The following is a 23,271-nucleotide window of genomic DNA, read 5'->3' as shown; positions in this document are numbered from 1 at the left end:
ATACACTTGGAACATCTGCCACATTGCTCCCTATCAACCCTATCATATGCCTTTTCCAAATGCATAAATGTATCAAAACCTTCGTTACCCATATCCCTCTTCTCTCCAGGTATACTGTTCACTTATATGCTTCAATGTAAACACTGTCTACACATCCCTTACCCTTCCTAAAGCCTCCTTGTTCATCTGCAATCATACTGTCTTACCCTAAACTCTTTCAATAATAACTACCATACATCTCACCAGGGATACTTAACAGGCTTATTCTCCATTAATTCTTATATTTTGTGCCCTTTGCCTTTATACAAGAGAACTATGCATGCTCTGCCCATCAAACAATTTCATTTAAATCTATTAAGAATAAATAAGCAGGTCAATTTCTTTTTTTTTTTAATCTTAACAATCCAAAGGAAATGCAATCGTCATATATTCAATTACTGCCTTCCCAGAATTGTGCCAACATCACAATTCATTACCCTCTTAAGTAACATCCCTGCCCCTTCAGAGGGCAAACACTGCATGTCCAGCCTCAAGGCCTAGTCCAACTAGGTTTTCCTGAATCCCTTCATAAATGCTACCTTGCTCACACTCCAACAGAACATCCATTAAAAACCACGTGTTCTCCATTCACTCCTATGTAACATGCTCATACAAGCCTGTTGGATACTCAAGCCCCTAAAACTCAAGTCACCTTTACCCCCTCCCTCTAATCAGTCCTGGGACCATCCCTACTCCCAGTTACCTTCCACCCATAATATAATCTGCTTGTCATCCTCTCTATCCTCTGAAAAATGCCTGAACCACCTCGGCAACTCCTTGACCCTCTGAAAAATGCCTTTCATGACCTCCACACTTGTCTTGATTTCTACACTCTGAACCCTCTGCATAATATTCACCAGACACTGCTCTCAATTTTGGCATCTCCACAGCGTGTAGCTGCCACCTCACTGATATGTTCAAAGTACATGCTTTGAACATTTCAATGAGGTGGTGGTATACGGGTGGCAGTGGCAGAGGTGGTATAGTAGCAGTGGTACAACTGCAGTGAGATGGGTTGGGTTTGAGAAGGACCTGTCAGCATCACATTACAGCATTCTCCAAAACAGGCAATATCCTACTGATCAACAATTGGACAGGTCATTTCCTTTATTAACTTGGCCTCACTAAAGTTCACAAGGCATCCACTGGTGTTGGACACATGCATTTTTAGGGAAGTCATGATTCCAGGTGTTCTTGTTCTCAACCATAAAATAAAAATACGTGTCCAACACAGACAATTTTGGACACCTTACGAAGTTCAACGAGGCCAGTGTGTTAATATTTACAACTACGGAAGTACACAGAGGCTTACCTAAAGGTAGTTAATAACACAATCCATTATAAGCCAAGCAGTTACACCACATCCAAATTGTTAATCAACAGGGTATTGCCCATTATGGTGACAACTAATGTGATGGTGACAGGTCCTTCTCAAAACCAACCAACCCCACCAACCACCTTCACTGATTGCCACCATACACTCATTTTATAGTTATTAGGACTATTACTGTAAATAGGAGTTTTCCACGTCTTGTCACTATAAGCGCACCATTTCCTCGATACATTCCTCACACATCCATATCCAAATCATTATCAGTTTATTTAATCTACAATTAGAATTTCCTTTCCTAATTACAAAAGGAAATGCTACCTGTTAATCACACCTGGAATCTTAAAGCAATGATTTTTTCACTAACAAACTTTCACCTTAACTTGAATATATAAGCAACATATTAATTAAAACTTACCTAATAGGATGTGTGGGTGGCAGCTCTGTCATAGCAATATCACTGGCAGCCTTGTAAGCTACCAGGGAATTTTCAGCTGCAGCCTTCCTGTCATTACTTGTAGCAAATTCTGCAAGATACCTAGGGTGGAGGAAGAACTAATTAGGATTCTACAATAAAAAATCACCATCAGTATATTCATGGAACAATGCAACAATAATCTTGACAATGCCCTAAACCAGCAAAACTTGCCTGTACATGTACAAAATATATTTAGATGGTTAAAGGAATATCTATGCCCTCTGCCTGAAGAGCTGCAATTTATATGAATGGGGAAATTATTGTGCAGGGAATGTTCCATTCCTGTGAGGTAAGGAATAGATGCAGGAAAAATATAAATATGTATGCATGGCACCTACTTATTATTAACATGTATAGTACCTGGTACAGTATCTAGGTACAAGGGGATGTAGCTTATTAGGATGAATTTCATCAAGGCACTGAAGGAAAAAATGTGGCCTTCCACAACAGCTTACATTAAAAGCAGAACTCAAGTTTGAGTCAGGTCCTAGACAACATTTAACAAAGCAAATCAAAATGCAGCTTCTTTTCTACCCTTCACCCCAGTGACAATGAAAAACTCAATCCATTTATTTATATATAATATATTATAATATATTATAATATATATATTATAATATATATATTATAATATATATATTATAATATATATATTACAATATATATATTACAATATATATATTACAATATATATATTACAATATATATATTATAATATATTATATAATATATAATATATTATTATATAATATATATATATAATATATATATATATATATATATATATATATATATATATATATATAATATATATATACAGTGGACCCCCGCATAGCGACTTTAATCCGTGCAAGAGGGCTGATTGTTATGCGAAATGTTCGGTATGCGAATGAATTTTCCCCATAAGAAATAATGGAAATCAAATTAATCCGTGCAAGACACCCAAAAGTATGAAAAAAAAAATTTTACCACATGAAATATACATTTTCCTACACACAAAGAGAAGGATACATGCACAATAGTAGAGTAGTACATGCACAATATATATTGTGCATGTACTACTCTACTAAATGAAGAATAAATGACACTTACCTTTATTGAAGATGCAGCAATGACTGATGAAACACTGTCCTGGGAGTGCCTTTTCCTCCTGAGTACTGTAGGTCCTGTTTGGCATTTTCTTCCAGAACAGGCCTTATCACACTGTGTATGCCACTACGATTCTTAAATCTCTCAAACCAACCTTTGCTGGCTTTAAATTCACCAATATGAGCACTAGTTCCAGGCATTTTTCCCTGTTCACCTGGGTGTTAGTCGACTGGTGTGGGTTGTATCCTGGGAGACAAGATTAAGGACCCCAATGGAAATAAGTTACAGTCTTCGATGACACTGACTTTTTTGGGTTATCCTGGGTGGCAAATCCTCTGGGGTTAATTGTTTCTTGGTATTCTCAATAAGCCACACCAACAACGGTGCTACAGCAGCAGCAGCAGCAGCTGACGGTGGTACAGCAGCAACAGACGATGCTACAGCAGCAGCAGACGATGCTACAGCAGCAGCAGCAGCTGACGGTGGTACAACAGCAGCAGCAGCTGACGGTGGTACAGCAGCAGCTGTACCACCAATAGTAGCGATGGTTGATTGGGGTTTATTATACAACCTGGCCAGCTCGGAGACACGCACTCCACTTTCATACTTATCAATGATCTTTTTCTTCATCTCTATAGTAATTCTCACCCTTATTGCTGTAGTGTTGGCACTAGAAGCTTTCTTGGGGCCCATGGTCACTTATTTTCCAGAAAAAATCACCAAAAACACTGTAATAATACGAAAGGTTCCGATTGTATGCTTGGATGTTACCGCGGAGGCTGGCTGGTAAACAATGCCACCGGCGGAACATGTGAGCGTGGCTCAGGCCGCACATTGGACGCGTCTCGGACGAAGGGCGGTGAGCGGGTTTTTGGGCGGTATGCGAGGCAAAATTTTTGCGAAAAAAGCGAGCGGTATGTGGAGGTCCACTGTATGTATGTATGTATGTATGTATGTATGTATGTATGTGTGTATATTATATATATATATATATATATATATATATATATATATTATATATATATTATATATATATATATATATATATATATATATATATATATATTTATATATATTTATTAATCAGGGGTAGATATTTTTCCAGAACATCAAGGTTATCGAAAGGTTTCTAAATGCAGGGAGTGAACAACAACACCCGACACTTGGAGTTCCAGAACAACACCAGTCTATAGGATTCCTGGAACAAATCACTTATTCTTTCCAAAAGTAATTATCACATCATAGCTAAGGGAACAAGCAAAAAACTGTACTACTAAAGGTAAGACTCAACAGGAGCAGATAGAGCCACCAAGGAGGGTATTGATATGTGGATTGTGATTGAGGATGTGTACATAACAGCTGTTGTAAAACATTTTAAAATCTGGGGATATGGAAAATCTAAATGAGCAGCTAGGGATACAGCTACCACAGAACTTATATTTACCCCCATTTCTAGTCCTTTTGTTGCCAGTGGCAGATGGCAAGTTACCTGTTGGCTGAGATGTCAGATGACAAAAACTGCCTAGGGGTTGCTGGACATGAGCAAGTCTTGCACTTCCAGTAGGACATGAGCAAGTCTTGCATTTCCAGTGCTTCCTGCCAATACTAGATTTAGGACAAAATGGCAGAATGCCAATTACTTCTAATAAACACCAATATGCAAAAAGGCACAATGCCTATTACTTCTGATAAAAGTTTGACATACCTAATTTCTTGTTCAAATAATCATTAACTAGAATACCCAACCAGATGACGATCACATAAGGGTGACTAAGGGCAATATCCTCCACTAAGAAATTCCACAATTCAACTTTACTCAATAACCATGAAAAGCACATGCATCAGTGCCCCCCCCCCCCACAATTTCCCACATTTGTAGAATAATTAGGATGGAAAATTAAGAATGCTTAAGGAAGAGAAAATACAACAAAACATTAACAATAATGCAAGAGAAATCTTTGCATAATTTTGATACTTCTCAGCATTCCTTTAGAGAACTAATTACGTACCTATAATCTCAAACTAATTAAAGCAAAATATTACATCCGAACACTGTACAGAACTTTCACTTTCCGTATCAGTTCAGGAAAATGCACGAATCATACAACTTTCAATTCCTCAACTTACTAACTGGAGCACAAGCAAGACAAACTAACAATAATTTACATTTGGGAAACACAAAGTGGTTCCAAATATCTGATATTTGTCCTTAGAGAAGGAAAAATTAAGGCTTAGAAGAAATACTGTACAGTACCACCTATGAAAAGTATACTAAAGAACTCAAATTAAGGGCAAAAGACTTTTTTTTTAACCACCTTACAAAACCAAGGAAATTTACCATTTTGTTGAATCATCACTTGTTTGGAATCTGATGCTTCAGATAATAAACTGTTTTGGTATTTTAGATACGTTTTAAGTATTACCTCAACAGTTTGGGACACCTACCATCTCTTACCTAGAAAAATCTTGGCCCATGCAGGTCCACTCAGTGTATCATGGGTAACACTGCCTGAGGAGGATATATACACAAAGGGATTTTGTTGCAAATCAACCGAACTAGCTAGCAGTGTTAACTGGCAAGATGCCTTATTTGTTCTGTTATTACAATTTAATAATACAGTAATAACAATGGAATTCATCCACAACGTTCAATAACACTGAACAATAAGTCATTGACATTGATCTATCTTAGCTTAAATCTACCATGCTTCTTATTCTTTCTTTCAACACACCAGCCGTATCCCACCGAGGCGGGGTGGCCCAAAAGGAAAAACAAAAGTTTCTCCTTTTCCATTTACTAGCCCCTGGCTCCCGGCATTTTAGTCGCCTCTTACAACACGCATGGCTTACAGAGGAAGAATTCTGTTCCACTTCCCCATGGAGGTAAGAGGAAATAAACAAGAACTAGAAAGAAAACAGAAGAAAACCCAGGGGGGTGTGTATATATGTTTGTACATGTATGTGTAATGCGACCTAAGTGTAAGTAGAAGTAGCAAGACGTACCTGAAATCTTGCATGTGTATGAGACAGAATAAAAAGACACCAGCAATCCTACCATCACGTAAAACAATTACAGGCTTCCGTTTTACACTCACTTGGCAGGACGGTAGTACCTCCCTGGGCGGTTACTATCTACCAACCTACTACCTAGAAGCATGCTTATATATACTGTATATACCCATAAGCTCTGTACCCTCATGATCACTAAAAACAATTTTGTATTCTATGCACATATCCTAAATAAAATGGCCAAAATTACAAAGACTGCTTTTTGCCACACATTTCATTTTATGTAGCAAGTGCTCACGTTTTTACACAGCAGTTCTTGATCCCTTGATTCTGTGCAAATTTTAGCATATTTTGCAAACAATTAACCCTAGTTATGGCTAGTGATTAGCTCCTGCTCCAGTAAAATTCTACCACTTTGGTAGAAGTGGTAGTACTGTAACATTCTTTATCAGTACAGTAATAATCCTGTTTCATTTAAGCTTGTTTAAGTTTCCAGCAGGCCATGGTAGGTCAGAGATGTATCGTTGTATTATATGACCTCTGTTGGTCTGAAAATCAATATATCAGCAAAGCCTAGGTACCAAGGGTGCCATATAATTAGTGTTGTACCTGTATTACCAATACACACTGCCTAATAGTTTTAGTAAAATCTTTGCTTTAACAGTAGAAAGACTACTATTACAAGGATTTACCTTTTCTTGGCAACATTAATGCTCATAAAAAATTATCCATATTTCAAGTACTAAAATACGTTGAAACACATCCATCATAAGAAACTAGTGTATATACAGTGATTATTGTCTGCCTGGTGCCTCCACAGGCAAACTTTAATGTCTAAAGTAATACCCAACCCTGTTAGGCATTCTGGAGTGATAAACGTTTGTAGGCCTGGCAAATAGTAGTGCAGCATCACTGAATTCTGCTAGGCAGCTGCTGTACATTCAGTGCTTTACGAGTTTACGTAGGGTAGGCAGTGAAATGTCAGAGCAAGTGCGAATAAGTATGTGTGCCATTGTTTATACGTGCGAGTGAGTACGTACAATACGTGTGTGGGGTTTCTCTGCCCTGTGCTCCAGAATACAGGGTTTGTCTAACATATATGGCTATGATTGAATTAATATGGGGAAGAACAAGTCTCAAGATAGAACAGCTCAGATCACTGGATTACACAAGACTGTTCATAGAGCAAAGAAAATAATGAAAGCCATTGGCATGCATGTTCAGGAAGGAACTGGTTGAATTGGTTCTGTAAGAATGGTGGCAATGACATGCCCACACCAAATGAATGTCCAGGGAGGCCTAGAAATACATTCCCACAACTAAATACAGCTTGAAACCAGACCAAGAGTACTGCACAGGATATTAAGAAAGAATCCAGAACCGTTTCACTGTGTACTAGAACTGTTAATAGGCATGTGAAGGAGTTTGGTTACAGTATCCATAGACCAGTCATGAAACCAATTTTGAGCCATGTGCAGAGAAGGCATATTAGTTTGCAAAGAAATGCCAAATATGGACCAAGAGCAATGAGGCATTTTGGAGTGATGAAGCCATTTTCAGTGACCTGTAACTATGGTGAAAATGTTTAACCCTTAAACGGTCCAAACAGATTGACGTTCAAATCCGTAGTGCTCCAAAAGTAGATCTACGTTTTTTTTTTTACATATTTTCAAACAAAAAAGAAAAATGTAGATGAAAGTTTTTTTTTTACACATTTTTACATGTAAAACAAGAAAGAAGATCTACATTTTTTTTTTACATGCTTTCAAATGTTGAAAAAATGTATATATACGTTTGGACCATTTAAGGGTTAAAGACATCCAGGTAACAACCTCTTGGACCCACATTGCACCTGATACCACAAACACCCTGAGTCACTAATGGTTTGGGCTTGTTTTAGTGCTAAATGTTGGGTAGTTGATTATGCTGTCCAAAAACCAACAAACTACTACAACTACCTGGAATTGCTGTGATCATTTATCTTTTATTCAAGTGTGGTACAAACATTTTTATGAAAGACTATGTTCCTTGCCACACTACTAAATCAGTTGGTCAAAGGCTTCGTGACCGAGTAGCCTTCCTTGATGGTTGGCAAGGAAAATTCCCGACTTGAACCTATGAGCTGTGATAAAGATCTACAGGGAAAGGACATCAGTTCACTCCCACAGGTGGAGGTTACCATCCATGAATTGCAAGGGAATTTACCAAGAAACCCTCAAGAATTTATGTAAATCACTACATGATTGAAGGATGTCTTAGTGCCTAGGGACAACCTACAAAATACTAAATCATCAGTCTGTATTCTTTTTAAATTTATAATCTGACAAAAAAATCTAAAACTCCATGGTTGCCAAAGTGATAAATGCTTGCCAACTTCAGTACACTAAAAAAACTTTCAGTTTCCTTGATTTCATTTTTCTTTTCAGATTTAGAATAGAAAAGCAAATTTTTCTTTCAAAATGTCACCACAAGGGAATTAAAAATGCAAGACTTGCCACAGTTAAGGTGTTAATAAATTTGCAGCCACCATGGCACCAAGCTTTCTGAATGTCATCTGCAGGTAAACACCACACTTTCACCAGACACCTCCATGTAAACATGGAATATAATGTGACTAAATGACGAAGCAAACCAATTTTCCCCACCTCCCACCACCACCCTACACCTACTATCTGGGTGATGTTTATTTTTTCTAAGTATGACAGGGATTGTTTTTTTAACAAAGTATGAAAAGTTCAAAATACAGAGCATCCAGCTTAAGCATGGCGGAGGTGGGGTTAATGAGAGTGGGAATTGGATGGATGGATAGAAGTGTCTAATGTATCAGTGTTTAACTGCACTGGGTCTAGGGCTCAATGAGTCTAGAATTTCATGCTAATATGTAAAGGGTATGAAGATACATAAAAAAAAAAATTCTAGTTTATCAAAGGTTACTTTAAAACTAAGGAAAATGTGTGCAAAATCCGAAACTCTCGAAGATGACATCCTCTTCTATTTTCGAGTACTCTCTCACTACATAGCACTATACATTATAACTTCGTACTAGGTAGTCACAAATCAAAGCCACAAGGCACCTAGTAAAAACAAGCAAGATAAAAAAATAAATGGTAAAACTGAAAAAGAAAATAAGTTTGTAATATTGCACCGGACAAAAAGCTTTCTCCAAGATAATGATTTCTGGACACTCCAGGTGCAGTGATCCCTGCTTAACCCTTTCACTATCCAGATCCACAAAATTAATATTGCTCTCAGTGTCCACTTAAAAAAAAAATGAAATGGTAGAAATTCTTCTGCTGAAGGTAATGACAAAGTATGAAATTTAATGAAAACTTGTGCAGATGCAAAGTTAGAAGTCTCTGCAAAATTTACATAGGTGATTTCACCTGCCAAGTCCTATTATAAACCAATTCCTTTCTTCCAGTCGACAAAATTCTTACCCATTTTACTAGTATGCCTTCTGTTCTATGGACTGAGCAGAAGAAACTGCCCATTCAACCATCAGAACTACCCTATAAAGTGCACAGAAGTAATTCAGCCAATTGTACACAAAAAAATACCAATTTAAAGAGTCCAACACTAGACATTCCAGGCACTAAAGCAACATTTCTTCTGTTTATTAACATTCCTTGGGTGCCTATGTCCTTAAGTGGGATCCACTACAAGACAGTTAATTTGCATTTACTCAAGCATTTCAATAAAAATTATTTCTGCAACATTGGAGAGCTATTCACACTATTATAATAAAAAAAGCACTAAACCTACAAGGGTTGTATAGCATTCACACTAAATGTGAACAATAAATTATGAAATAACATCAAGAACTAACACTTGTTTAAAGATTCCAGGAAAAATATTAGTAAACGCCTGACTAAAGGTAAGCTTCATTAGAAAAGTTGAAACTCAAAACTTTATGTATTAAGACTACCTTAATAGCAAGTCTAATTCAGTAGTAGTAAACATATGAAAAGAAAATTATCTACAGTAATGCATGTAAAATACTGACAAGGGAAATTAAAAAAAAAAAAAAAAAGCACAGGTTGACATCAGGATTGACAATGCAATACTTAAAATTACTCTAAATGCTTAACAACAACACAAAGGATTTCTAACTTGGCATAAGAGGTGCCAAAATGAAAAGGAGTGCACATTTTCTACTCACCTGTGGTAGTCTCCTTTCATCTTGTAGAAGAACACACGGCTCTCTCCAGCAGAGGCCGTGGGAATAAGGTGTTTATCCAAAAGACCCAATATATCGGAGCAAATATCCTTTAGCTCTTTCTCCACCTGAAAAAAAAAAAAAGTCACTTCACGAAATAATCTACAAACTATTTTCTAAATATTTTAGAAAAAACATCTGATTTGGACACTCAAGTTACTAATAATCAAAAGCTAAAACCAAGTGGGTCATTCAGCACAAACTACAGGAGGGCCCCGCTTTACGGCGTTCCGCTAATACGGTCATTTCAAATTATGACCAAAACTCGCTATACGGCTCCCCCCACCTGACTTTCTAATACGGTCACCGTGCCCCACCCTGTTTGTTTACATTCTCCGTGAGCTCAGTAAGCATTAGCTAAGTCTCTCCATTTTGTCTGGAAACTCCAAAATTTCAAATGTTTTTAAAAGTTATTTCATGTTTTATATATACTCTGATAATTATACTTATGTATACCTGTACTTAAATAAACTTACATAGTGTGCTGGCATGCAGGTACACATTAAAATCGGTAAGTGTCTTATGTCTCCAGACGTCATATTAGTAATGATGATAATAATCGAGTCATTTAAATGTCGTATATTACGTTAATATACACAGTTTCATTAATCCATCTATGATATTTTTTTCAAAATTATATAATAAACACGATGCATAACATATAAATAAGATAAATACACCCCACAGTAGAATAAATAAACAAATGTGAGATGTGGTAGCAGACGACTTGCACAAGTGACGCCATATTAGAAATGATAATAATAATGATAATAATAATAATAATAATAATCATCACCGAGTCTCATTAAATGTTTATTACGTTAATATACACATTTTCATTAATCCATCCATATTTTTTTCAAAATTATATAATAAACACGATACATAACATAAAAAGATGATAAATACACCCCACAATAGAATAAATAAACAAATATAAGATGTGGGAGCCAGATAACTTGTACAAGTGACGGCAAGAATAACATTTTCTCTAATCTAAGAGAAAATGTGTTACTGGGGGTAACTGTAGAAAATTATTCCTTTCGTATGTAAGTAAGTATATTCAGGTATACACAAATACAGTTACATAGATTATCATACATAACATATGTGTAGAGAACCTAGGATAACCCAAAGAAGTCAGTGTGACTTATTTCCATTGCCTTCACTCAGAGCTTCATTTCTTCTCAAAATGATGTTACATGAGAATGGGAGTGTTCTTCTTTATTAATTCTACCGTATCAATGTAGAGACAACCTGTACACAATGTAACTTGTACACAAACCAGACGTGTACACTTCGTTTGTTTACAAAACTTACGTTTGCCTGGTTTGTTTACATAACTCTGCGCCTGTCCCCTCTCATGTACTCATTCTTTCTCTCTCTCATTTATTCGTTTTATCTCATTTACTTACTCCTGACCCTACATTAAGACTATAAATATTTTAAGGTAAGTAATGAGTGAACTGTATATACATTTTATCGCTCTGGGATGCTTAAATATCATAGAATAGTATGTGTGGGTGGGGTGGCCTGGTAAGGTAGCCTGGCTGATTACCATACATACCACACTTGATTTCTTACAATAAATACTACTTGTCTCACCCTAGATTAAGACCATAAATATTTTAAGGTAAGTAATGAGTGCACTATGTGTGTATTGTACTTTTTTATTGTTTTTTGATGCCTGGTTCTATTGCTAACTTAATATATGTTAGTGTAAACTTGTTATCTAGTGTTTGTATGCATTTATAAGTGGAAAAAAGGGTGTTCCACTTTACGGCGGTAGCCTGGAACCTAACCTGCCGTATAAGTGGGGCCCTGCTGTATTTGGTAGAAGAGCATCAGAGTGGTTTACCACAAACACTACAAAAGAAAAAACTGGCCTGACTAATATTCCCATTAATGGTTCCTTAACTCCTTATACATAATAGTGTTACTATGTACTCTACTATCTACATTTTATACAATTCCTTACCTAGCCCCTCTATCCTTTTCAAAAACAACCTTAAATAGAATCCATGTTTCTTTACCTTTAGCTATTTAGTCCATTACCATCTGTCCACTTCTGACTCCTTCCTGTTTACTCATTCTTTTTACAACTGGTTTCACTTTCTTACTGAATATTAAAGGCTACTTCCCTCCATTATAACTATCTGTAAATGCCTCACTTCCAGTGTTATTCCTACATTTCCTGTATGCACCACTTTTTATTACTGTAACTTGCTGATTGTTATAGCATCATCCTTTAGACATTTACTACTTCAGAGACCCATGACTCATACAAAGTTATTCCTTTTAAATAACTTTTCTTACCAGCAAGAATGATTTACACAATTTTAACACCAACTGTCTCACAGAAGGTGACTCGTACACACACAAAAGCACACAAGAGACGAGGACAGAAACAGCAAGAGGACAAAGAGCAGGGCAGAGCAACAAGCACAGTCATACACAGAACCACCCCTAGTACCCTACAACCAAACATGCTATCCCAACACAAACCACTACAATCCACACTTACAACCCCCCCCCCCCCACTACACTAGAATCCCACAGCACACTGCCAGGTCCCCCACCCTCACAGACCCCCCAGAACAGTGGTGGAGAGGAAACTTAAGGTATGGGACACCAATGCTGATGGAATAATAACACAAGTGGGAGGAGTGGCACAAGAGTCAAAGAGGCATCACCAGACATCATAGCTCTCACAAACTAAGCTCACAGGAATAACAGATGCCATCTTTCCAACAGGATATCAGATCCTGAGGAAAGACAAAACAGAGGGGGTGGAGGAGTGGCACTGCTCATCAAAAACTGATGGGAGTTTGACGAGCTGGAGAGGAGACAGGAGAAGCGAGAGACTACGTAATAGGAACACTCCAGTCTGGAGGTCCCAAGGTGGTAATTGCAGTGATGTATAACCCACCACAGGCAAGAGTATGATGAGAGTAATAGAGCAATGGTTGACACAATGACTGAAGTGGCCAGAAGGGCAAAGCTGCTGATTATGGGTGACTTCAACCAGAAGGAAATAAACTGGGAAAACCTGGAGCCACATGGGGCCCAGAAACGTGGAGGGCTAAGATGGTGGTGGTACTGGAAAACCTCATGCACCAACACGTAAAGGACACTACCAGAGAGGCGAGGATGAACCAGCGAGACTGGACCTAATATTCATCTTGGGTAGTGCAGATATTGAGGACATCACATATGCAAGACCCCTCAGGGCCAGTGATCATGTGGTTCTGAGCTTTAAATACACTGCAGTTACAAGTGGAGAGGGAAGCAGGAAGGGCAGGACATATGAAGCCAAATTACAAGAGGGGACTACACAGGCATGAAGAATTTCTTGCACGGGGTTCAGTGGGACAGAACTGGCAGGGAAGTCTGTAAACAAGATGATGGAATATGTGACAATATGCAAGGAAGCTGAGGAGAGGTTTGTACCCAAGGGTAAAAGAAATAACAAAAAGGCCACGGTAAGCCCTTGGTTCACCCACAGGTGTAGAGGCCAAAGCGAAGTGTGCTAGAGAATGGAAGTATAGAAGGCAAAGGACCCAGGAGAATAAGAAAAAGTCAGAGCCAGAAATGAATATGCATAGGTAAGAAGGGAAGCCCAACGGCAATATGAAAATGACACAGCGGCGAAAGCTAAATCTGACCCGAAGCTATTGTACAGCCACATCAGGAGGAAAGCAGTCAGGGACCAGATAATCAGGCTGAGGAAGAAAGGAGGAGAGATCACAAGAAACGACCGTGAAGTATGCAAGGAGCTCAACATGAGTCAAAGAAGTGTTCACAGGAGACAGAAGGGACCCCAGAAAGAGAGGTGGGATACACCTTCAAGTGTTGGACACAATGCATATAACCGAGGAAGACTTGAAGAGGCTGCTAAGCGAGCAAAATACCTCAAAGGTGATGGGGCCAGAGATGGTCCTGAGAGAGGGAGCAGAGGCACTATGTGTACCACTAACAACAATCTTCAACACGTCTACAGAAACAGGGCTACTACCCGAGGTATGGAAGACGGCAAATGTAGTCTCAAATTTTAAAAAAGGGGACAGACACAAAGCACTAAACCAGACCAGTGTCACTGACATGTATAGTATGCAGACATGGAGATCAGAAGAATAGTGGAGCACGTAGAAAGGAACGAGTTTATCAATGACAGCCAGCATGGTTTCAGGGATGGGAAATCCTGAGTCACAAACCTACTGGAGTTCTATGACAGGGTGACAGCAATAAGACAAGAGAGGGATGGATAGACTGATTTTGGTTGGTTTCTAGACTAGTACTGGCTTAAAATTGGACTCGCAGTAGCAGAAATATTCGGCGTGTGTCAATTTCCCGAGGACAAGTAAGCCCATCTTCCCTTCATCCTTAGGTTAGTTTTAAGAGCTTTTACTAAGTGATTCAATTATTGGGATGCCATAAACCATGGTCAATCACTCCTTGCTATTTTATTAACCAAAAAATAAGGTAAATCTTAATTTTTCCTTTTTTAACGCGGTGCATTCGAAATGGAAGGCAATACAGGAGAGGCAGGGAAAATAATGTTTTAAAGTCTGAATGTCTACAGTGTATTTTGGACTGTTTTAAATTTGATTTTTTTTTTTTTAAAGCTGGCCAAATAACTAGCATCTGTGCACTTTATAGGGCAGTTCTGAAATTTCAAGGGATGGTTTCTTGTGCTCATTCAATATAACAGAAGTAATCTTATCAAAATAACTAAACTTGATCAAATGGGGGCACTGACATGAACTTAACCACTTTACTATCTGTGCTGTAACATTATTGGTTTGAAGTCAGTGTCCATGCTGTAAAATTACACCATGAGCAGCAAATTTGGGCTTAGATATGAGAGAGACCTATGCAGTAAGAGTGCACTATATAAAAAATATTCTGCATTAGGCAGTGCAGAACGAGAAAAAAAAACAACTTTTCGGTTTAAAACAGCAACTTTGCAGTGTATTTAAGTATAGCTTTTATGGTTGTATTCACGGTTTCTTGGTCTCATTTGATAGAATGAAGATGCATTACAGAAAGAGATTTTGATTGGTTTCAGGACTGAAAATTTAGTGGAACCTAGGATTTCGTCCTGTGTGAGTACTGTACAATTCGGATTTCGACCACTTTTTAGGGCAAAATTTTACCCCTGGGTTTCGTACTTCTGCTTGGAAATCGTCCGTATCAGATGTCCGCCTGCCCAGGACATGGCCACTCACACACACGTGACTCAGTCTGCCTGTCACTTTTTCAGCAAGCAATACTCCGCAAGTTCATCCGAAACATTGGCGGGAGAGGGTGGTAGTGATGGTAAACAATCGAAGATGTTGAGAAGTGGGTGTGGATCAATGAAAAACAGTTAGCGGGAGATAGTGTTCCGGAGGCGAAAATTTGCATGTGGATATTGCAAAGAATATGGCAACAAGCATCTTCAATAAGGTAAAAGTGATTTAAATGCTCATTATCCATTAAATTTAGTGCTTTATACAGTGGACCCTCGGCCAACGAAGGAATCGTCAAACGATAAATTCGTCCAATGAAGCATTTGAGCGTAAAAATTTTGGCCCAACCAACAATGAAAAATTACCAAAATGATACATCCCAAATCTGTCCATCCAGCCTGAGCGCCTCGGCTGCCCTGCCGTCATTGTTTACAAGCCAGGGTGGATGGCTCCATGCATATATTCGATATTTTTTTGTATTATTCCATTGCTTTTAGTGCTTGTAACTGCTAAATAAGCCACTAAGGGCCCAAAGAAAGCTGATGCCAACCCTGTGGTAAAAAGGAGTGAGAAATACTATCGTACCATGGTCAGCCGCTGCTGCACCACAGTTGACTGTTGCTGCACCACTGTCAGCTGTTGCTCCACCACCATCAGCTGTACTACTCGAAGATGTGGAGTGTGTTTTTAGTGTGGCTTAACAAGAAACTATTACCAAAAAACAATTAACCCCAGAGGGTTAGCCACCCAGGATAACCCAAGAGTCAGTGCATCATTGAGGACTAACTTATTTCCATTGGGGTCCTTAATCTTGTCCCCCAGGATGCGACCCACACCAGTCTACTAACACCCAGGTGAACAGGAAAAAAATGCCTGGAACTAGTGCTCATATTGGTGAATTTAAGGCCAGGAAAGGTTGGTTTGAGAGATTTAAGAATCGTAGTGGCATACACAGTGTAATAAGGCATGGTGAAAAATTCCAACCCCAACAAGTGTTCAATTGTGATGAAACAAGCCTGTTCTGGAAGAAAATGCCAAACAGGACCTACATTACTCAGGAGGCAAAGGCACTCCCAGGACAAGCCTATGAAAGACAGGCCAACTTTCACGTTTTGTTGTAATGCTTGTGGGGATTGCAAAGTGAAGCCTTTGCTCGTGTATCACTGATCACTCATCAACAAAGGCAAGTGTCATTTTAACATTTATTTATGTAGTTATTGTGCATGTCTCATTGTTTTCTTTGTAGGGAAATTATTTCATGAAAAAACAAAAATTTAACCCTTTCAGGGTCCGTCCCATAGATCTACGGCTTTACGGTGAGTGTCCAAACCGTAGATCTATGCCAAAATTCTAGCGCCGTCAAATTTAGCGCGAAAGCGCTCATAGGCCTACATGTGAGAGAATGGGTCTGCGCCGTGGGTGTGCGCCATAAACAAAAAATCTAGGCGCCTGCATAGCATTGTGGGAACGCCGGCTCGGTCACCCTTGTTCACCATGCCTCAATCACAAGTCAGCTCTCACTCCCCGGAAAATTGGGACTCTCCTCTTCCTGTCTGATAGTTCTGACACTGATGGAAGTGGAAATGAAGACGAATTCTACGGCTTTGATAAGTTAGTGACCGAAAATAATGACCAGGATATCGATAATAGTGCAGAAAACCCCGACAATCCTCGACCTTCTACCTCTGGTGTGGGCACTCGTGACTCACGGTCGGGTGTTCCTAAACGTAAGAGAAAACTAATATTTTCGCGTGGCCAGGCCTCTGACTTCAGTAATGACGATGATTCTGACATGGATTGTGATTTTATTGCGCTCGACGATCATTCGAGTAGTGATAGTGAGGAATCATATTCACCAGTGAAGCGTCGGTATGTTCACCGCCGCATGCGCTCGGGTAGTGTACCCTATGCTGTGCCCAGGGGACGGAGTACATCCCGTGCCCCTACACCCGTTTTAGGTAGTGATAGTGAGGATGATGTGGCTACACTTGGCATGGATGGGCCACAGGCATCAGTGGATGGTGTTAGTGGTGCTGGTGGTGGTAGTGGCACCGCCATGCATGACTCACCGTGCCACGTGGGGACCCACGCTGCTGACTCGTCAGTTCAAGGACAAAGCGGAGCGTCAGCCACCAGCCCGCCACAACCACAACCGCCCGTACAACCAGCCTATGATATCCAGTATCCACCACAAAACCGTATGTGGGATTGGCAGCAAAATCCCAATTTTGTTCCCAAGCCTCACCACTTTGATGACTCTCAAAGTGGAATTCTACCTACCTGTCCCCTTGGAACCACGGCCAATGAACTGGAATTCTTTGAATTATTCTTTGACCAGCCATTGATGGAAATTACTGCCAGGGAAAGTAATAAGTATTTTCAGTACACCATGGCAAATACGATCTTATCACCACAGTCAAGACTACACAGGTGGAAAGAGACGACTGTTGCAGAAATGTATTTGCTTTTTGCAACAATAATGCTTATGCCTCACGTCTATAAGCATAATATAAAAGCATACTGGTCCACAGATCGGCTAATTTCTACCCCATCCTTCAGTGAAATAATACCAGTGAACAGGTTTATCTTACTGTTACGTATGTTGCACTTCTCTGACAAAAACCAGGCCTGACAGAAGTGACAGGTTATACAAGATTAGAAATGTTTTCATGTATCTCAAACAAAAGTTCAGGATATACTTTTATCCATTCAAGAATCTTGTAATTGACGAGGCTTTGATTTTGTTCAAAGGTAGACTGTCATTCAAGCAGTACAGTGGACCCCCGCATAACGATGGCATCACATAGCGATTAATCCGCATACCGCTTGCTTTAATCGCAAAAATTTTGCCGCGCATACCGATTAAAAACCCGCTCACCGATTTTCGTCCGAGACGCGTCCAATGTGCGCCCTCAGCCAGCCTCACATGTGCCGCCCATGCCATTGTTTACCAGCCAGCCTCCTCGGTAACATCCAAGCATACACTCGGAATATTTCGTATTATTACAGTGTTTTCGGTGCTGTTTCTGGAAAATAAGTGACCATGGGCCCCAAGAAAGCTTCTAGTGCCAACCGTACACCAATAAGGGTGAGAATTCCAATAGAAATGAAGAAAGAGATCATTGATAAGTATGAAAGTGGAGTGCGTATCGCCGACCTAGTCAAGTTGTACAAGAAACCCCAATCAACCATCGCTACTATTGTGGGCACCAGAAAGACAATCAAGGAAGCTGTTCTTGCCAAAGGTTTAACTGTGTTTTCGAAACAAAGATCGCAAGTGATGGAAGATGTTGAGAGACTCTTATTGGTGTGGATAAATGAAAAACAGCTAGCAGGAGATAGCGTCTCTCAAGCGATCATATGTGAAAAGGCTAGGAAGTTGCATGAGGATTTAATTAAAAAAATGCCTGCAACTAGTGATGATGCGAGTGAATTTAAGGCCAGCAAAGGTTGGTTTGAGAGATTTAAGAAGCGTAGTGGCATCCATAGTGATAAGGCATGGTGAGGCTGCCAGTTCGGACCACAAAGCGGCTGAAAAATATGTGCAGGAATTCAAGGAGTACATAGACAGTGAAGGACTGAAACCTGAACAAGTGTTTAATTGTGATGAAACAGGCCTGTTCTGGAAGAAAATGCCAAGCAGGACTTACATTACTCAGGAGGAAAAGGCACTCCCAGGACATAAGCCTATGAAAGACAGGCTTACTTTGTTGATGTGTGCCAATGCTAGTGGTGATTGCAAAGTTAAGCCTTTATTAGTGTATCACTCTGAAACTCCCAGAGCGTTCAGGCAAAAGAATGTCCTCAAGGATAATTTGTGTGTGCTGTGGAGGGCAAACAGTAAGGCATGGGTCACTAGGGACTTTTTCTATAACTGGTTACACCATGCATTTGCCCCAAATGTGAAAGATTACCTAACTGAAAAGAAATTAGAACTTAAGTGCCTCCTGGTGTTAGACAATGCCCCTGGTCATCCTACAGACGTGGCAGAGCGACTTTATGGGGACATGAGCTTCATTAAGGTGAAGTTTTTGCCTCCTAATACCACTCCTCTCCTGCAGCCCATGGACCAGCAGGTTATTGCAAACTTCAAAAAATTGTACACAAAAGCTCTGTTTGAAAGGTGCTTTGTAGTGACCTCAGAAACTCAACTGACTCTAAGAGAGTTTTGGAGAGAGCACTTTAATATCCTCAATTGTGTAAACCTTATAGGTAAGGCTTGGGAGGGAGTGACTAAGAAGACCTTGAACTCTGCTTGGAAGAAACTGTGGCCAGAATGTGTAGACAAAAGGGATTTTGAAGGGTTTGAGGCTAACCCTGAGAGGATTATTCCAGTTGAGGAATCCATTGTGGCATTGGGAAAGTCCTTGGGGTTGGAGGTTAGTGGGGAGGATGTGGAAGAGTTGGTGGAGGAGGACAATGAAGAACTAACCACTGATGAGCTGATAGATCAACTTCAACAGCAAGAGGCCAGACCTGAGGAAACTGGTTCGGAGGAGGGGAGAGAGAAATTGAAGAAGTTGCCTACTACAAAGATAAAGGAAATCTGTGCAAAGTGGCTTGAAGTGCAAACCTTCATGGATGAAAATCACCCTCACACAGCTATTGCAAGCCGTGCTGGTGATTATTACACTGACAATGTTGTGAAACACTTTAGGGAAGTCATAAAGGAACGAGAGGTACAGGCCACTATGGACAGATATGTTGTGCGAAAGAAGTCCAGTGACTCTGAAGCTGGTCCTAGTGGCATTAAAAGAAGAAGGGAAGTAACCCCAGAAAAGGACTTGCCACCTCAAGTCTTAATGGAAGGGGATTCCCCTTCTAAACACTAACACTCTCTCTCCCCTCCTCCCATCCCATCAATCATCACCAGATCTTCAATAAAAGTAAGTGTCATGTAAGTGTGCATGCCTTTTTCAGTTTGTGTGTATTAAAATTAACATTTCATGTGGTAAAAAATTTTTTTTTTCATACTTTTGGGTGTCTTGCACGGATTAATTTTATTTCCATTATTTCTTATGGGGAAAATTCATTCACATACCGATTATTTCGCATAACAATTACCCCTCTTGCACGGATTAAAATCGTTATGCGTGGGTCCACTGTATATACCGAGCAAGAGGAACTGCTTTGGTATAAAATTGTTTGTACTCTGTGATTGTGACAGTGGCCTGGTGTTGGATATTGTTGTATACACGGGTAGTAAAACATTGAAAGATACCAAGATGTTATTGGGTATCTCAGGTGACGTAGTGAGAAACATGATGGCACCTTATCTTGGTAAGGGCCATACATTATATACCGATAACTGGTACACAAGCCCATTACTCAGTGATTTCATGCGAGTGAACAAGACAGATGTGTGTGGCACAGTGCGTTCTAATCGTAAACATATGCCCAGGCTCAATGCAGGTGTTCGTGGTGATGACGTGCAGGTGTTTACTGCCAATGACATCATGGCATTACGGTGGCATGACAAACGAGATGTCACATTGTTGACAACCATTCACCGTAATGAAATGCAAGACAGTGGCAAAGTTGATCGAGTGACTAATGAACGTATTCGAAAACCAGTGTCAGTGATTGATTATACACAAAACATGCGCTTGGTTGACAAGTGTGACATGCAGATTGGTTTTGTTGACTGTGTTCGTAAGAGTTACAAGTGGTACATGAAACTTTTCTTCCATCTCATGGACATTTCAATGCTGAATGCATATAATATGTACCAAATAAAGACTGGTAACAGACCACCCTATGGTGAATTTTGTTTGTCTGTTGTCAGACAACTCAATGAAGTACCAGGTAACAACACCTGCAATACAACATGGTCCTCGAATTCATCACGATATACCCAAGCGTTTGAGGAGAGAAGGTGATCATTTCATAATACAGCTTCCTTCAACTCAAAAGAAATTTGCTCAGAAGAGATGCATTGTCTGTGCACAAACAAAACGACGGCAACAAAGACGCAAAGACACTCGGTTTATGTATGAGGAATGTAAGGTGCCTCTGTGCATGGTGCCTTGTTTCAAGGAGTTCCACAAGCTCCAGCAGTTCTAAAACCATGTCCAGTGATTGTAAATATGTAAATATATGATAGAACATTAGTATTATACAATATTTGTGCATGTTTATTGTAATAAACAACAGTGGTAAACAATAATATGATAATAACTTTAGTGCAGTTATTGTGTTCAATACAGTGAGTTTATATCAATTATATACAGTATTGGTCTCTCAGGCCCCAAATGTTAGTAGGAATAGAAAAAAAATGGAAAAGAAAAGAAAAAACAACTAAAACAACAAAATAATATAATACGCGTATGTGGAATTCGTCGATGTTGCCACCACCACATCATTTTCTATAAACTTCTTGGCACTGTATCTCAGTAAGTACTGATCAGATTATTTTTTTTGTTTTATTACCTTCACAAAAATATGCTCTTTAATTCTGTAAGAAAAAATAATTTTTTTTTTTTTCAAAATTTCTTGGACACTGGTGCGTGACTTCAGATTTTGGCCTTGGACCCTGAAAGGGTTAATACTCTTGGCTGTCTGGAAAGGATTAATTGGATTTCCATTAGTATTTCTTATGGAGAAAATTAATTCGACCAACAATAAACTCGCCTAAAGATAAGCTCTCTGGAACGGATTAATATCATTGGTCGAAGGTCCTTTGTATTTATTTCTCATTGTTTTCTGTATGTAAAACAATAGTTATTCTCTATAAAATGTATTTTTTTGTTAATATTTTCGGGTGTCTGGAATGGATTAATTTGATTTACATTATTTCTCATGGGAAATATTACTTAGGTTTTTGTCCATTTTGGATTTCTACCTACCTTCTGGAATGGATTAAGGGCGAAAACCGGGGTTTCATGTAGCTTGACTGAGCTCTCAAGTAGCAGAAATGTCAGATTTTTGCCAATATTCCAGAGTTCACAAATTACATCGCTTGTCCAATATGCGTCAAACTTGTCAGTCTAATACAAGTTTACAAATGCACTGACATTTATACAATTACAATAATGCAGTAGTTTGTGTAGCAGTAAATTATTTTTTGTGTGAATAAAAATTCAAATAGAAGGCAAGCACAGCACAGGAAGAGGCCTGGGGACATTACTAACAGAGGAAATGTTTTATTAGTGCCAGGAATGTTTATTATGGACCCTATTCTTATAATGGCAATTTTTGAATTGTGTAAAATTAGCCAAATTACTGATTTCTGATCACTACTTGGTAGTTGAAATAGATAAATGGACAGTTTCTTGTACTCAATCGATAAAACAAAAATACCTAAGAGTCTGGTCGACTGGAACAATGCAACTGACCGAAAATAAGGCTCAGTGGGCGAAATCACCGATTTGCAAAAATTGCTGAGGCTGCTAACTTTGTAAGAGCATAATTCTGCAAGTTTCCCATCGAATTTCATACTTTTTATTTCATTACCTTCATAAAGATTCTCTACCCTCGGGCCGTGGGGGCATTGACCCCCAGAACTCTTTCCGGGTAAACTCCAGGTAAACACGCCTAAGATCAGGGGTCTGGACACTTTAAAAGAGTTAACCCCTTTCAGGGTCGGTCACGAACGTGTACATCTTAACAGCCAGGGTCAGTCACATACTTATACAGTGGACCCCCGGTTAACGATTTTAATCCGTGCAAGAGGGGTAATTGTTATGCGAAATAATCGTTATGTGAATGAATTTTCCCCATAAGAAATAATGGAAATAAAATTAATCCGTGCAAGACACCCAAAAGTATGAAAAAAAAAATTTTTTACCACATGAAATGTTAATTTTAATACACACAAACTGAAAAAGGCATGCACACTTACATGACACTTACTTTTATTGAAGATCTGGTGATGATTGAT

General features: G+C 39.2%; 1 protein-coding gene across 2 annotated transcripts in view; it reads right to left on the bottom strand.

Moving 5' to 3' along the window:
* Nucleotides 1-23,271, bottom strand: part of 14-3-3epsilon (tyrosine 3-monooxygenase/tryptophan 5-monooxygenase activation protein epsilon) — a 67,308-nt gene that overhangs the window by 5,414 nt on the left and 38,623 nt on the right. For both annotated transcript variants that reach the window (XM_070100179.1, XM_070100181.1), the window contains exons 3-4: nucleotides 10,105-10,229; nucleotides 1,788-1,907 (exon numbers count right to left, since the gene is read on the bottom strand). In XM_070100179.1, the coding sequence (XP_069956280.1) occupies nucleotides 1,788-1,907; nucleotides 10,105-10,229 (245 nt within the window). The remainder of the gene's footprint in view (nucleotides 1-1,787; nucleotides 1,908-10,104; nucleotides 10,230-23,271) is intronic.

Source organism: Cherax quadricarinatus, chromosome 5, assembly GCF_038502225.1.
Source record: "Cherax quadricarinatus isolate ZL_2023a chromosome 5, ASM3850222v1, whole genome shotgun sequence".
Lineage (NCBI taxonomy): Eukaryota > Metazoa > Arthropoda > Malacostraca > Decapoda > Parastacidae > Cherax > Cherax quadricarinatus.
The sequence above is the reverse complement of the archived record's forward strand: the minus strand, read 5'-3'. Positions and strand labels throughout refer to the sequence as shown.